At 48.9% G+C, this 16,258-nt stretch overlaps 1 protein-coding gene across 1 annotated transcript in view; it reads left to right on the top strand.

The window, feature by feature from the left end:
- Positions 1–16,258, top strand: part of GPR107 (G protein-coupled receptor 107) — a 71,866-nt gene that overhangs the window by 34,498 nt on the left and 21,110 nt on the right. Inside the window, exons 11-14 of the mRNA XM_065878513.1 lie at positions 451–524; positions 925–1,042; positions 3,588–3,718; positions 5,902–5,945. Coding sequence (XP_065734585.1) covers positions 451–524; positions 925–1,042; positions 3,588–3,718; positions 5,902–5,945 — 367 coding nt within the window. The remainder of the gene's footprint in view (positions 1–450; positions 525–924; positions 1,043–3,587; positions 3,719–5,901; positions 5,946–16,258) is intronic.

Consider the following 16,258-nt stretch of genomic DNA (forward strand, 5'->3'; position numbering starts at 1 on the left):
TGGAATCCTAACCACCAGGGAACTCCCTTGGAGATTTTAAAGAAAAGAATAGGCATCCATTTGCCAGAGTGAATCACCTGCCTCAAGAGAGGGGCCCTGGGACTTCCCTGGTGGCCCAGTGCTTAAGACTCTGAGCTTCAAGTCCTGGGGGTGCAGGTTCGATCCCTGGTCGGGGACTAAGATCCCACATGCTGCGTGGCGCGGCCAGAAGGAGAGGGACCCGGACTAGGTGTTAGTGACGTGGAACCCTTGCGTCGAGTTCCTTGTCAGGACGCAGGCTTCCTGACATTTGTAGTGCGCTTACAGGCGTCACTGTGCGCCAGCAAGCTCAGTGTTACGGATTGGGAGCGGGTGTCCCCCGTCATGAGGGCCTCTGGTGGCATTCCCCGTTCTGCTGTGTGTAAGGCTTGTAGTAGATGATCTTCCTGAAATGCACTTGTTTGATTGCAGATCGACTACCACTATATCTCCTCCCAGGGCTTCCCGATCGAAGGGTGGGCTGTGGTGTACTACATCACTCACCTGTAAGTATGCGGAGTGACACAGGAAGCACCCATCCTGCCAAGTGACTTGCCAGACAAGTTGGGGCAGCCGTGGTAGGACGAGACCTGCCCCACGTTGACTGGCCCTGCCCTCCCAGGGCAGCCTGCCGGATTCCTGCCAGGCCTGAGGCGTGTGGCGTGCAGTGGCTGTCCCGACCTGAGAGCTCGGGGCTGTCGACGTGCTCCTGCCGATCAGATAGTGGGGCGCGTAGCTAGCTAGCGTGTGCCTGAAAGCGCTCCTCACTTACGGTGAATCGCCTGAGTCTGGCCGCCTGTCTTTTGCCGGCAGTGCGTGAAATCATAGAACGAGCTGTACACTCCAACTCTCAGAGTGAGACGCTAAAGAGACCCGTTGGTGTCTGTTCATTTTTTCCCCTTGCAGCTTGAAAGGGGCCCTGCTGTTCATCACCATCGCACTCATTGGCACCGGCTGGGCTTTCATTAAGCACATCCTTTCTGACAAAGACAAAAAGATCTTCATGATCGTCATCCCGCTTCAGGTAAAGGAGCCCTAGTTCTGCTTGTCCTCGTTCTCTCTTGACACTTAGCTGGTCTCAGCTCCAGGCCTGCCTGGGAAGAGGGAGTCACTTCTGGAAACCCCCGCTTCTGCCTCTGGGGTTGGAGGCTGGGCCTCTCTTTCTGAATTCTGACAGACCTGGACCTCAGGTCATTGCACGGGGGGTTGCTCCACCATCTGCCGTCTTTAAGCCAGCATGTGAATAGGGAGCTGCTGAGAAATTAGGGAATCTGTTTGCCTTGTAACAAGATGGTCCTGTTAGCAAAGAAGCTTGGGTACACGGTGACTTGACCAACAAATTTTTTTCCCCCCGGCATGCCGCATGGCTTGCAGGATCTTAGTTCCCCACCCATGGCAGTGAAAGCGCAAAGTCCTAACCACTGGACCGCCAGGGAATTCCCAACAAATTATTTTAAAACTGAATGACATCAGTGAGTTTCCACACGGTAGACTATGAGACATTGGGGCAAACATTTATTAAATGCTTTATATGTTTGGGGCCCCGGACTGAGGCCAACTTTATAAAATTGTGAGCCCCTCAGGAGAGGAACCTTGTCTTATGTATAACAGTCTTATTGGATATAGAACCTGGACGTAAGGGACGCGTAATAAACAGAGAGGTCCTAGCAGAGATGCACAGCTCCTCAGCTCTGCTTGACCAGGGAGCTTCTATCTGATAAAGTTGTTCTCGTCAGCCAATCATTTTGGAGCACAGTGTAAGTGTGGCAGGTGAGGGTGGGAGAGGGACAACTTTCTGGGCACCCAGGTCGGCCTGCTCCACTCTGGTGATCAGCGGTTTGGCAATGCTTGCGGCAAAACCATCTTCACGGTCAATAATAAGGGGCACACACTAGTGCCAAGTGAATGGTACAGACCAGTTGCTGTAGGTTTCCAACAAGAGAGTATTCACCCCAGTTCGAATGATCTGGAAGAGCTCTATGGTGGGAATGAGCCTTGCCTAGGTTTTAAGGTAAGACACAAGACGGAGGCAAACATGACACGACTGTCTGGTGTACAGGAGGTGCTGAGGCGCTGGGCAGGTCTTGGCTGTTGAGCCACTGGGGCCACTTCTCTGCCGGGCTGAGTTCTCCAGCCTGCCAAGGTCTCAGAGCTCGGAGGCTGTGAGCCGGGGTGCTCCTCCCCTGCCGTCCTGCCCCACCTCGCCTTCCCTCTAGGAGCCGCTGCCTTCCCCTCCAGTTTGACTCTTTCTCACATAGCCTAAACTGTGATATAAGGGACACATCTTCCCAGCTTCCCCCCTTTTGTTCCCCACAAGGTTACGTGGCAGGTCACTCGGAGGAAAGATGGCCATTTAAAAAACTAAATGTAAGGAAGTTATGAGTATTTAAATGTAAGGACTCGTCTGGGAAGTCCTTGAGCATCAGCCTTGGAAAGTTGAAACTGTTTCCTTTTGGTCACGGGGAGCCACTGTGCATTTCTGAGTAGGGAGTGATGATGTAAAAATGGAGTTTCGAGAACATTATTGGCGCTTGGTTCCACACCAGCACCTCTGGGAACATTTTGTGTCTGGTGTCAAGAGTGTGAACTAAGGACAAAATGGGATTAAGCATTTAAGCTGTTAGTTTCCCACTTTGTCTTCATGGACAGAGCCACAAATGCAGATGTTTAGGATGGACTGGGCTGCAGGAGGAACCCAGAGGCTGGGTGTCGGTGGGAGACTGAAATTTCAAGCTAATTTTTGCATTTGTATTAAGTGAATTATGGCTTCAGTAATGATTTAACTGATAAGTCCTAGATGGAAAGAGAAACTACCCTTCCCAAGTCATTGCACGACAGGTTTCACATTTTTGTAGAAGTGTGGAGAATTCCCTTTAGAGCAGTGAAGCAGAGTATATTGGACCATGGACTTCGCGTGGAGTACAGAGGTGGGATTCTGATCTCTGCTTTCATACCTAGTGATAATCTTCAAAAGAATATCTCATAAATTATGTCTCCCTTATGCTCAGTAGTGTCACAGTTTGTAAAATATTGCTCTCTCTGTTTAGCCAGCTGAGGGACTTTTCATAACATGCTAAGAGCTTAATGACAGGACCGAATGTACAAGGCACGTCCTTCACTTTGGAGATTGAAGCAGGCCGTGGACGCAGACGCACCTCTGTGGAGAACCAAGCCGCGTCCGCTGTGGGGACTCCTCGGGCATCTTCTCTCTCTCTGCCTGGGTTCTCCGGCAGGGCCGCTTCAGGGTAGCCAGACTTCTTATAAGACCGGGGCTCCAAAGGTGTGTGAGAGCCAGGCAGGGGCAGTGTCCTTTGTGTGACCTGCCTTGGAAGTGACATGTGTCAGTCACGGCCACCCTCTATTGGTCAGAGCAGTCGCAAGCTCGAGGAGGCACGGAGACTACTTCTTGATTGGAGGGAAGCAATGTTCTGCAAGAGCACATGGACCTGGAAACCGCGCTGTGGTCCCAGGTTGGGGTCTCTAGGTCCCGGTGCCCCCCCCCGCATCGGGGCTGCTCTTGTAAAGATCTGTCCATGCTTTGGGGCCTCAGCAACTTCTGTGTCCTGCAGGTCCTGGCAAACGTGGCCTATATCATCATAGAGTCCACCGAGGAGGGGACGACTGAGTATGGCTTGTGGAAGGATTCTCTGTTTCTGGTGGACCTGCTGTGCTGTGGAGCCATCCTCTTCCCGGTGGTATGGTGAGTGCCTGCGGGGAGGGAGGCCGCGTGTGCACCGTGGGCTTGTCTGTCCAGCCCGATGGCTGAACCCGCCGTTGCCAAACTGGTCAGAATCACACGGGGCATCTGTTTAAAAATGACAACTTCCTGGGCCCCAGACTCACCTGAATTAGTCTCCAGGGGCAGGACCTTGGAATTTGTGTCTCTTTCAGGTTCCCGGGTAGATAGTGATAGCGCTCATCTGGCACAGGCTTTTAGCAGTTCAGACACTAGAGAAGATTCTTGAGATGAGAACTTAGTAGCAACATAAAATAGCAGAATGAATTTAAAGGGAAGGGAGTTGAAGAAAGCCCATACACAGACTCATCTTGCCAGATTGGGTAGAAAGTGCGGAAGTTTACTAACATAAAACCAGTGATAGTTCTCAGCTCATAAACATTGCAGGTACCTTCAGGATGGTTTGCTTCACTCCTGGAAGTGGCAGGCTTTAGATGCGTGTATGTGTCGTGCTTTGGTTGTGTGTGAAGACACGTTAGTGCCAAGTCAGTGGTTGATGAGAAAGAATGTCCTCCTGAGATCTTATCAAAGTGAAGGAAATTCTTGCTTCAGTAGGAAGCACTTAGAGGAAGAAGGGCTAACAAAAGTCAAACACTCGCCTTCATAATGACCTAGTTCTGTGGCCACTTGAAAGCAATCAGTTCTTTTAGAATAAAGTTTAAAAATACAGATTTACCTACCTTTTATTAGAAGTGAGGTGTTCCACTCTGCAGTGCCCCATGCAGTGACTTAATATTTTTAGACTCCTGGGGTCGATCGGGTCATTCAGTTATTCTGATTATTTAGAACATGGTGCCAGTGGAGTGTAATCCTCATTCGGGCCAGTTATTTAGATTCCCTCTTAGCCCTAACTCTGTCATGCATCACATGTGTAGACGCATCAGTTTGGTAAATTGAGCTGCCAGCTGCCAGCATAGGAGAGAGAGCAGAGTGAGTTTCGTAATCTCCACAACCTCCCCGCATCCTGCGCAGGCTTCTGTAACAGGATGGCCAGCATTGTCTTCAGGTAGAAAGAGCATCTTATTAGGGAGCAGAGCCTCAGCCCCCACTGCCACATTTGCACAGTAACATAGAAAGGACCTGGGGGATTGGGGAAGCCCCAGATGCACTCGAGCTACAAGGGGCCATCTCCTGCCCTTTGGTAATTACAGCACTAAGGAGCAGATGCCAGATGGCAAGATTCTTCAAGGTAGACACTCTGAAAATTGCTGTAAAATGAAAAACTCAAGTGCTAAAGAGGTAATTGAAGAAACAGTATCAAAGTTTTTGTTAAACATTCAGATTCAGCCAGCTTTGGTTCAGTGTCAGCTTTGTGCCACTTAACTTCACATGTTGCGCCATTCAGTTCTCACAGGTGGGCAAACTGCAGAGGTTTTAGGAGAAATGACTTACTTACAGTTGAGTAGAGAGTGGGCAGCTGTGCCAGGACTGCAGCCTGGGTCTGTGAGACCCCAGCCCTCCTCCCCCTGTGCCATGTCTGCTTGTGCTGTGCCCTTCCTCCCACACAGTCCTTCCCTCGGTGCCTGAGAACTCTGCCTAGACTGCTGGCCTACAGCTTCTTTAAGAACGTTCACGTTCCCCTGTCTGACTGGTAATTAGTTACCAGCACCTCACAGCCAGAAAAGATTCCCTGGAGGTTGGCATTTTTTCAGCAAAGTTAGAAATCTCAGGTCGATGAAGTATCGAGTTTGCATGAAGCCTTGTGCTCGCAGCTCCTAGACCTAGACTTCAGAAGTCGGCCTGTGACCTTCTTATAGGGTCCATTCTCTCCAGGTAGCAGGTGAACTCACGGAGGCTCCGTTGTCCTAGCTGTGTTGCGGCGGGGGCGTAGCTGTGGGACTGAGAGATTAGGTAGGAGAAGATGAGGAGTGTTACTGTGTTTTGATCTTTCCCCTCACAGCCAGGTCTCTGCCAGGCGTTTTTGAGCCAGCAGAGGGCATCTTTAACCCTCAGGCTTGGGCGCCCTACATGCTGAAGGGTTGATTATCAACAATCATGTTGTCTAGGGAGAGTGCTCTAAAATCATCTAGTCCAGCCTTTTAAGTTTATAATCGAGAAATTCAAGGCCTCAAGTTACTAGTGCTGAAAATAGAGAGGAATGCAAATTTGTTAGCTAACTTTTTTGTTCTCCAAATGTTTATTTTTAGGTCAATCAGACATTTACAAGAAGCATCAGCAACAGATGGAAAAGGCAAGTTCCTTTTGGTGCTGGACAGCGTTCCCTAAAGCCACATGCCTGGGCACTACTGAGCGTGGGGCAGGAAGGCCGGAGCTCAAGGGAGAGCCCCAGGGGCTTTGGAAGAGCAGCCCCGGGTTGTTTGCCGGTGAGGCAGGTGGGGAGCATTACTGAGAGCGGTTGTGTGAGGCCTGGAGGTGACTGCTTATCACCACTCGTGAGTGTGATCTTCACCTTCTCAGAGCTGAGTCAGGAGGAGAAAATGTTGTCTTGGAAGGACCAGATAACACTTCACTGTGAGCACAGGGGCTGTTATGGATTGGGAATGGCTATGTGTAAAGCATCCCTTCCTGCTGATTTAACACGCTTTCAAAATAGCTGTGTCAGTATTAATTCAAAGAGAGACTCATGCCAGAAAGAACCTCTGAAACTCTGATTTTTAAATGGTTGTGCCATTACAACCCTTTTGCATCTTCTTGATTTTCAAACCATGCCTCCTGAGTCTGAAAAGAAACCACATAGAAAATGTTTTGCATTTCTGGGCTTATTTGAATAATGTCCATGACGACAGGCTGCCTTGGGCCACGCGGGGATTTCAGGCCACAGCTGGTTGAGGAGGCACGCTCTCTCAGAGGTCCCGTCTGCCTCTGGATCCATGAAATCCCACACCCAGTGCTGGTAGTAATGTTCTTTAAGGCAGATTATTCATTTGTTCTTGTTAAATAAAATTTTGTTGCTGACCTGTTTTCTGATTGTAAAAGTAATGTAGGTTCGTTTTGGAAAATAGATAGTAGGTACAAATCTTCCTTCACCTTTGCTATACAGTTGATATCACATGATTTTCTTTAAATTGAATTAACCTGACTTCAAGGCTTCATACCAGTGTCAGGCACTATCCCGGCATTCTTATTGAGAGCACAGTACTCGCTGGGGTATCTCCAGTTTGGGGTCCACAGTAGTTGCTGTCGGGATTCCTGCTGTCTGGGTCCGTGAAGTGCTCTTGCTGTGAGAAGCCTGGTGTGTGAGGGTCATGCCAGGCTGGGAGCCCCGGTACTCAGATTCCAGGCTCCCAAGGTGCCCCCAGCTTCCCAGGTGGCCATAAGGCCACACTTGCAGAATGTGCCAACTCTCTTTCTAGTCCCAGGAAATAGCTTTTTTTTTTTCTCTCTCTCTCTTCCTTCAAAGGCCCTGGATTCCCTTCTCCCTCTGGAATGCCCTCTGGGATAGATTCTTTTTTACTTTTTTAAAAAATTTATTTATTATTTATTTTTGGCTGCGTTGGGTCTTCATCGCTGCACGCAGGCTTTCTCTAGTTGGCGAGCAGGGGCTACTCTTCGTTGCGGTGTGCGGGCTCTGTATTGCTGTGGCTCCTCTTATTGCGGAGCACGGGCTCCAGGCGCTGCGCCTTCAGTAGTTGTGGCTTATGGGCCCTAGAGCACAGGCTCAGTAGTTGTGGCACACGGGCTTAGTTGTTCCGCGGCATGTGGGATCTTCCCGGACCAGGGCTCAAACCCATGTCCCCTGCATTGGCAGGCGGATTCTTAACCACTGTGCCACCAGGGAACTCCTGGGATAGATTCTTTTCAGTGAGTTTAAGCTGGAACGTGGTCTGCAGAAATCTTTTGCTTTTAGCCTGGCTTTCTGAGTCACGGATCTCAGAGAGCCGTTCTGCCTTGGAGTGTGGGATAAAGGAAAGCTGCAAAAAATAAACTATGAATTCGAATCTTGATAAAGCACGACGCTGCCACAAACAGAAAGTAAAAACCCACCTTCTGGGAACTTATTGTTTGGGCATGTTCTTGCCTTTTTTTTTTTTTTCCTTCTTCTGTGCATGTTATATAAAAAGTTGGTTTTATTATTTCTGTAACTTAATGAATAGGTCTTTCTCTTATTTTAATATATTGAAATGAAACATTTTAACTTTTTCATCTTTTTACACTTCAGTAGTTCTGGGTTCATTTTACTGACTGTTTGACTGAAAATGTTCAAAAATCCCAAGGGTAACGTTTTCCAGTTGATAAGTTTTATCTGTACTTTTCTTTTTTTTATTAATTAGTTTATTTGGCTGCGTCAGGTCTTTGTTGCGGCGCATGGGTTTCTCTCTAGCTGTGGTGCGTGGGCTCCAGAGCACGCAGGCTCAGTAGTTGTGGTGTGCGGGCTTAGTTGTCCCACGGTAGTTGCGGCACATGGGCTCTCTAGTTGTGTCATGTGGGCTCAGTAGTTGCGGTGTGCGGGCTTAGTTGCCCTGCAGCATATGAGATCTTAGTTTCCCGACCAGGGATCGAACCCGCGTACGCTGCGTTGGAAGGTAGATTCTTAACCGCTGGACCGCCAGAGAAGTCCTATCTGTACTTTTCTTCTTGGCTTCATCCTTACCCCTTTGTGAATTCCTCTGCTCCTTCCTCACCACTCCCTTCTCCCCTTCTCCATTGTTCTGATCCTCTGACACCTCTCTGCCTTCTCCACTTTGCTTTTAGAGGGCTTGGGGGCGACTGTGGTAATTAACTGTCTCTGTGACCATTTATTCCATGAGACATTGATTGTTGTTTAGTAAAGTGTCCGGCCTGTGGTGGACAGCACAGCAAGTGAAGCCCAAGATGGGGGGGTCACAGTTGTCCCCCAGCATCTGTAGTAAAGAGAAGCTTTATGGAACAGGAACGCTTTTGTCATCCCCTGGGGCATACAAGGCAGTTTCTTGTTTTTTCCACCAGGTGACAGCATGGGACCTCTTCAGCAGAGAGCGAATATGAAAACCGGAAGTCCTGCAGGCACACCGGGGCTTTCGTTCCACCGTTCTCGGGGACATACCATTAAGAAAGCACCCATGTGTCGTCAGCAGATATCACAAGCCCCTGAAAGAGGGACAGAGTTGATTAGAATAGGGTGTCTTCTCGATTCGTGCTCTTTCACTGAACTGGTTTAGGCGGTGGGGTGCTTTGGAGCCAATCCACGAACGCATATTTCACTCTGAACTTTGAAGAGTGGTTATGCTTGTGACCCTTCCAGAACCAGGGCAGCCACGTCCCCGCGGTTGGAGTCTCCCCTGCAGAGAACTCAGGGGCAGCACGCTGTGCTGGCACACCGTCCTCGGGCACGGCTGCTGAGCGGCTACGCCCTGCTCGGCTACCCCAGGACAGAGGTGAGGCAGCACGGGAGAGCTTGAGTGAGTGCACTGCCCACCGCCTGCTGGTCCTGGAATGTTGCGGGTGACCCTCTCTGCTCCTCAGTTCTCCCGGCCTGAGATCTAGCCCATCCTGGAGGCAGCTGACAGAGCAAAGGCCGTGGGCAGTAAAGCCTCCTGCGGGATTTGGAAGCTTTTGGCTGGATGGTTTTTCTTCTTAGTCTCATTATTCCACGGACTCATTACATGACCTTGACCGCGGCTTGGGCTTGAGAATGTCAGTTTAAGTTCAGTCGAGGCTGACTGATTGCAGGTGGGGAAAGGCTGTTTGCAGTTGTTCTCCCTGCACTTGGGATTCATATTGCTTTCTTTTCTTTTCTTTTTTTCTTTTTTGATAGGTAAAAAGTGGATTTATTTAGAGAGAAACACACTCCACAGAGTGTGGGCCATCTCAGGAGGCGAGAGTGGCACCAGGGTACGGGGTTGTCAGTTTTTATAGGAGCAGATTATTTCATAGGTAATGAGTGGGAGGTGTGTTCCAGCTATTTGGGGGCAGGTAGCTTTCAAAGAATGTGGGTTTGGATTTGTTTACTTCTTTGTGTCTAGATTCCTTTTGACAGAAGCTGAGAAAGTATAAAGGAAAACATTAAGGGCGAAGCTGCCCACTGTCCTTAAGTCGTGTCTTTGTCTCTCCTGTCACACGTGGTGGCTTCTCTCAGGTGCCCTGTCATTTAGCGTCACTGCCGTGCCACTTCCTCTGAGAGGAGGCTTCGTTGAGTCTTCACAGGCACGCCCAGCTCTGCTGCGCTGTGTTTTGCCTTCCGGGAGTCACTGGCTGTTTCTGCCTTTGAGCCTGCACCCTTGTTCCCTTCTCTTCCTCCAGTGTCATTACCTCAGAGGACTGGATTGGGGAGACACACCATACATCCAACTAACAATCTCTGCTTCTGAGCATCTTCTTTTTTCCCCTTTTGTTTCTGAGGAAATTTCAGCGGAAGCCTTCTTCGGAATCTTAGCTTTCATGTGAGCTTCAAAAGCACTTAAACAAATGGTGATTGGCTCGTTGAAGAGGTTATGGAGGAAGGGCTTCATTCCCAGCTGCCGCTATGTTCTGAAAGTAGCTGTGGCCTTGAGACGGCAGCTGTTCTCAAGAGGGTCCTCAGGATCAGAACTTCTTTCATAATAAGACTTTAGCAGCCTTCTTTGCTGTTGATGTTTGCACTGATGGTGCGAAAGCAGAGGTGGGTAAAACAGCTGGCGCCTTAGCATGGTTCAGGACGGTGGCACCACACTGTTAGTGGCCGCTGCATTCTTCACTACCATCTACTTCCTGGGGGTGAAAAAGGCTCACTTCACTTAAGAATGACCTTGATGAATTAGGAGAAAGTACTAATGTTATTCAGTCTCGACCCTTGAATATTTGTCTTTACCATCCTGTGTGGGATGGGGCGTACCCAGGAAGCACGTGTGCATTGTACCGGGCTGTGGTGGTCATCTTGAGGAAAAGCATGTGTGCAGTTGTTTGAGTTGCGAGGCGAACTCTGCTTTCTCTCGGGACACTGTTTTTATTTGAAAGAATGATGACAGTCGAGCTGTGTTTACTCAGACCCGGGCTTTTGACAAACATTTTCCTGAAAATGAACGAAGTGAATGTGTCACTTCATGAAAACTTTTAAAAATATTTGCTGTCAGTGATCTAATTTTCACTTGAAAGCACAGATTTTAATTTGGGAAAACTTATAATCTACCACTGTAAGCTTGACGGCTTCCCAGTTCTTAACAGACACCTGGTGTGAGCAGGGGTGATATTAAACAAATGTGACTTTAAAAATATTTTATGATACAAGTTTCAGTATTTCAGAGATCTGCTTAACTCAATGAAACAATATTTTCTACCTGATCAGTGCATGTTACACAGTCATGCGTGAATAAAAGATCCATTCAGAGTCTAAGATGGACCAGTGGATTTTACTGTGACAGAGTGCGAAAGTTCATTGCTACAGGGACTTACCTGGTGGTGGAGTGGTTAAGAATCTGCCTGCCAATGCAGGGGACATGGGTCCGATCCCTGGTCCACGAAGATCCCACGTGCCACAGAGCAACTAAGCCCGTGTACCACAACTACCAAGCCTGCGCTCTGGAGCCAGCAAGCCACAACTGCTGAAGCCCACGCGCCACAACTACTGAGCCCATGTGCCGCAACTACTGAGTCCGTGTGCTGCAGCTGCTGAAGCCTGTGCACCTAGAGCCCATGCTCCACAGCAGGAGAGGCCACCGCAATGAGAAGCCCGCGACCCTGCTCACCACAGCTAGAGAAAGCCCGTCTGCAGCAACAAAGACCCAACACAGCCAAAAATTAAACAACAAAATTTTTTTAATTAAAAAAACCCAGTAATCTAAAAAAGAAAAGAAAGTTCATTGCTACAGTTTCAGATTCCCTACCTCACCTATCTTTAAGAAGCTACCATTTGTCAAGCTTTAATGCAGAATCAAAGACGACTGTTCACAGTTCTCTGAGAAGGCCGACATCTGATTAGGCCCTATTTTCTTTAGAGACTTCAACCAAAACACTCCCTCACTCCAGATTTGAAGGCAGAAGCAGATACAAGAATCCAGTTGTGTTCTATTAAGCCAGACGTTACAGGAATTTACAAAAATGGAAAACAGTTTCACTCTTCTCATGAAATTTTTTTGAAAGTTATTTTTTAATAAGGAAAACATTGTTTATATTAACATGTAATGGATTATTTATTTTTGTTACTTTTAAATGAATTATTAAATGTTTTTGAAATTTTTTTCAATTTCTAATATGGTAAGTATTGGTAGGCTCTACCCACATCAACAAAAGCTCTTTGTGGTCCTCAGTAATTTTTTTAAAGTGTGAAGGGGTCCTGGGCTTCCCTGGTGGCGCAGTGGTTGAGAGTCCGCCTGCTGATGCAGGGGACGCGGCTTCGTGCCCCGGTCTGGGAGGATCCCACATGCCGTGGAGCGGCTGGGCCTGTGAGCCATGGCCGCTGAGCCTGCACGTCCAGAGCCTGTGCTCCACAACAGGAGAGGCCACAACAGTGAGAGGCCTGCGTACCGCAAAAAAAAAAAAAAGTGTGAAGGGGTCCTGACATTGAAAGTTTGAGAAACGTGTGTTAGGGACAAGGCTTCTTGAGTCTGGTGGTCACGATGACCGTGAAGGGGAGTGAAAAGCCTGCCTGGTTCTCTTCTCCTGTGCCTACTTGAGCCCGTTTCAGACTTACTTGGCCATATTCTATGACTATTAAAGATGTCTGTTCATTCTGGGCAACTCACAGGGGGGAAAAAATGTTTCATTTGGATGTATTCATATAAACAGGCCTAATGAAAAACCCACTGATGAGAAAGGAAGAGAAATACCCCTGTCTGTTTTTATAGATAAAGCCTTATTGGAACACAGCTGTGCAGTGTGTATGCCTGTGGTTTGTGGCTGCTTTTGCGCTGAGGTGGCAGAGATTCCCCGGCCCGCAAGGCCAGACGCCTACTCTCCAGGCCTGCATAGAAACAGTTTGCCGGCTCCTGGCTGTTGTACTGTTGTAGACATTTAAGAGATACCATTTTAAAAACCGTACCTACAGTGTAGTGCTGTTGACTGACTTCATTTATACTGAGCACTTTGAAAACTATTAAGCTCACATAGATGTAAGAAATCACTGCTTTTACGTATTTGCCGAACTCCAACTTTTGTATCCAGCACTGTGTTCTTTGTTGTTTGATTGGAAAAATAGCTTTTGCATCTTCATCTGCTCTGGTGTTTACCTGACCTGTTTACTCTAATGGGAATTGGTACCTTTCTTTAACTAGCAAGATGGCTTTTCGCATGGATCTCCTCTGTTTACCAGCAGGGCTTTGGGTTGTACCCTTCCGCCTGGCCCATGTGAGTAAGCACCTTTTCCTGATTTCAGTTCCTGGTTATAATTCCAGGTTTGTCCAAGTGGAAACTAAGGTAGCCCCAGATGCACTGATGCTCTAGGCACTGAGGACTGTGATTAGGTTAAACTTGGAGACTCTGGGTCAAAAGCCTGGAGGGGAAGAAGGAGGGCAGGAGAAGGGGGAGCCTCCCGGCTGCACATCTGGCGTGATTCCATCTCTCGGCATGGGGCTGGGGCGGGAGGTGAGGGTTGAGGGCGGTGCTCTAGGACGGGGTGCGGCCTGGGCAAGGCTGATTTCCTCCAGAACTGCCTGCCGTCTGCTAGTGTCTGCCCCACTGTGGAGTGTAGTCTGTTGGGCTCCTGGCTGTGGAGTGCTGTTTCCTGATGATAGGAGAGAAGAGGCAGAAGAAATGAGATTCCCTTTATCCGGTCCCTCAGAAGATGTTCATGCTTCCTTTTGTCCGTGTGTAGCTAGAGCATGTACTTGTAAATCCACCTCTGTGCCAGCAGTCTGACGCATACCACGGGAACACTGTAACAGTCCTCGGCTCCAGAAGGGTGGAGTGTTAGGCAGACCACTTTCTCTCCGGCAGTGTGATAGAAGTACTCATAAAACCTCCTACCTCTCTTAAGGCTTGAGGTGAGGGGGCATATGTCGAGCTCTCAAAAGGATTCTGTCCTGTGCTCAGGGCCACTTCACTGAAGTGTGTGGCGACCCTCTGACTCTGATGTTCTTCCCATGGCATCCGGGAGTGCCTTACCCTGGCGTGTGCCTCCAGGCACTTCAGGTGCAGGTAGGGGGTGCATGGCCTTCAGCAAATTTTCAAACAAATCTGTGACCCTAGGAGGGGTGAAAACCATAGCTAAGTAGACTGTCATGAAGAGAGAATGAGAGAAAAAAGTGTATTTTATGAGACTGGCTTAATACAGTGATTTTTAATTTTTTTTAAAATTTTATTTGTTTGTTTATTTTTGGCTGCGTTGGGTCTTCATTGCTGCGCGCGGGCTTTCTCTAGTTGCGGCGAGCGGGGACTACTCTTCATTGCGGTGCGCAGGCTTCTCACTGCGCTGTCTTCTCTTGCTGCAGAGCACGGGCTCTAGGCGCGTGGGCTCCAGTAGTTGTGGCACGTGGGCTCAGTAGTTGTGGCTTGCGGGCTTAATTGCTCTGTGGCATGTGGGATCTTCCTGGACCAGGACTCGAACCCATGTCCCCTGCATTGGCAGGCGGATTCTTAAGCACTGCGCCACCAGGGAAGCCCAGTGATTTTTAATTTCTTTAAACACCAAAACCTTCTCATTACTTGCCCTCCGCAGATCACACAAAATTCCTTCAATGTCGTGAACCTAATCACAGCTTCTAATCAACATTTTGAAATAATCATTTAGCCAGTGATACCGCCCTGAGTTCGTATAATCTACAACCAAAAGCAAAGGGGCCCCTCGTGTCCTGAGGCTGAGAACCAGCCTTATCATGGTCACATTACCAGTTTTTTATTAGGCCTTTAAAACATTGGGAGCCTAACTGCCTGAGGAGTCCCTCCCTTGGCCACCCAGCGGGCCTGGTCAGTAATCTGGGTTGGCGGCCCACCTTGGCTCCGGGCGTGGTTCTCTGTCTAGGGTTGTCAGCATGCATTTGACCCTGAGAGTCTCGAGACAGACACAGTTGAAAGCAGCTCTTCTCCATCACTGCAGTACTCAGGGAGGTCCGGTTCTCTTATTGAGAAGGTGCTGTCCGCTGTTAACCAGCTGTGTCTTTAAGCAGTGGGATGTCTGACTTCCTCACAGCCACGGACTGAATCTGTGCAGTGGGCGGCCCTGGGGCTGAGGGAGTCCCAGGCACTCTACTCAGCTCAGCTCATTGCGGACTTCCAGAGACGGGACGTGATGGGAGGGGCTGACAGGAGCCGAGTCTGAGATCAGCTTGGCCCTGAGGATCCCTCCTCTAGCGGGGCCTTTGGTGTGGTTCTGGAGTATAAGGGAAGCAAAAGGCAGAAATTTGCTTGACTTGACAGTGCACGTCTTCATAGAATTACTTTCCTCGTGTGGGATGGCCATCAGCCGCTCTCTTGGGCCATTCTTGTTTCTTTCTTTTTATTAGTCATTTAAGATAAAAGTTTGCTTACAGTAAGATGCACAGTCATTAACTGTTCAGTTCATGACTTTTGACCACTCCTGGGTCATTGATTTAAGTATATATTGGAAATGTATTTTGAACCACCTTTCACACAACCCTCAACAGTTTGAAGGTCAAAGAGTTTCCTTCTCTAAGTAGTTCTTCTTGTATTAGCGCACCCTTCCTTGTACTTGCTGATACCTTCTCTGCGAGATGCGTTAGTGGAATCTCTTCTTAGTGGAGGCCATAGGGCACCCCATGAGCTGATCACTCCCCAGAAAGGACCCTTTCAGAACAGTGGGGTCCCAGGTCAGTGTGTGGCCTGGCTTTCAGGTCTGTGCTTGACCGTGAACAGGGGAAGCAGCCCTGTCCCCCGTACAGAGTGGGCCTGAGCCCGATGCTGAAGCAGGTTGTGGAAATGGTACTACTGAGAGTGAGTCAGAGTGAGTCTCCTGCCGTCCAGGCTTTGCCATCACACTCATTTCTTTAATTTTTGTGCTTGACTCAAAATTCCCTCTGAAGCGTGGCAGGGAGGAAGCAGGAGAAAAAGGTGATGGGTAGGTGAGGATGTTTTTAAGCCCTGAGGCTTTCCTTACTCCCGGGGAAGGATTTTCACCCTTTAAGTGGCTGTCGTGGGCCTTTGCCTCTGTGTCCCATGGATCATCCAGTATTGACGCCTCAATACTGGATTGCTGGCAGCTCCTGGGCATTGCCCACACTCTGAGCCACCATCACATCCCTGAGCTGCCAGTGGATTACAAAGCTATGGATTGCCTTTCTCTTAGCACAAAGTGTAGGTGTTAAGAGCTTGGTCCTTGGAGGGAGGGACTTGGGTTTGAGCACTGGCCTCCCCACTTACAAGCTATGTGACCTTGGTAATTTACTAAACAACTTCAGGCCTGAGTCCTTCATCTGTGAGGCAGTGGTAACAATGCCTCTTCCCTCATAGAGGATGTGGTGAGGATTACATGAGATGAAGCATGAGGGGTGCCCAGGCAGATGTCTGGTGCGTGGTTACTACTCAATAGATGTGACCACCAGCACTATTGTTCTTTTCATTGTCACAGTTCCGAGACCACCCAGGGAAGACCACTGGGGAGGAAGGGACGACCTGCCTTCTTGCCAGCCTGTTTAGTTACCCATTGGTGTAAAGAGGAAAGGTGAAAGTCTAGGGAGGGTGTGGTGTTTCCTCTAGGTC

The sequence above is a fragment of the Phocoena phocoena genome, chromosome 6, assembly GCF_963924675.1.
Source record: "Phocoena phocoena chromosome 6, mPhoPho1.1, whole genome shotgun sequence".
Lineage (NCBI taxonomy): Eukaryota > Metazoa > Chordata > Mammalia > Artiodactyla > Phocoenidae > Phocoena > Phocoena phocoena.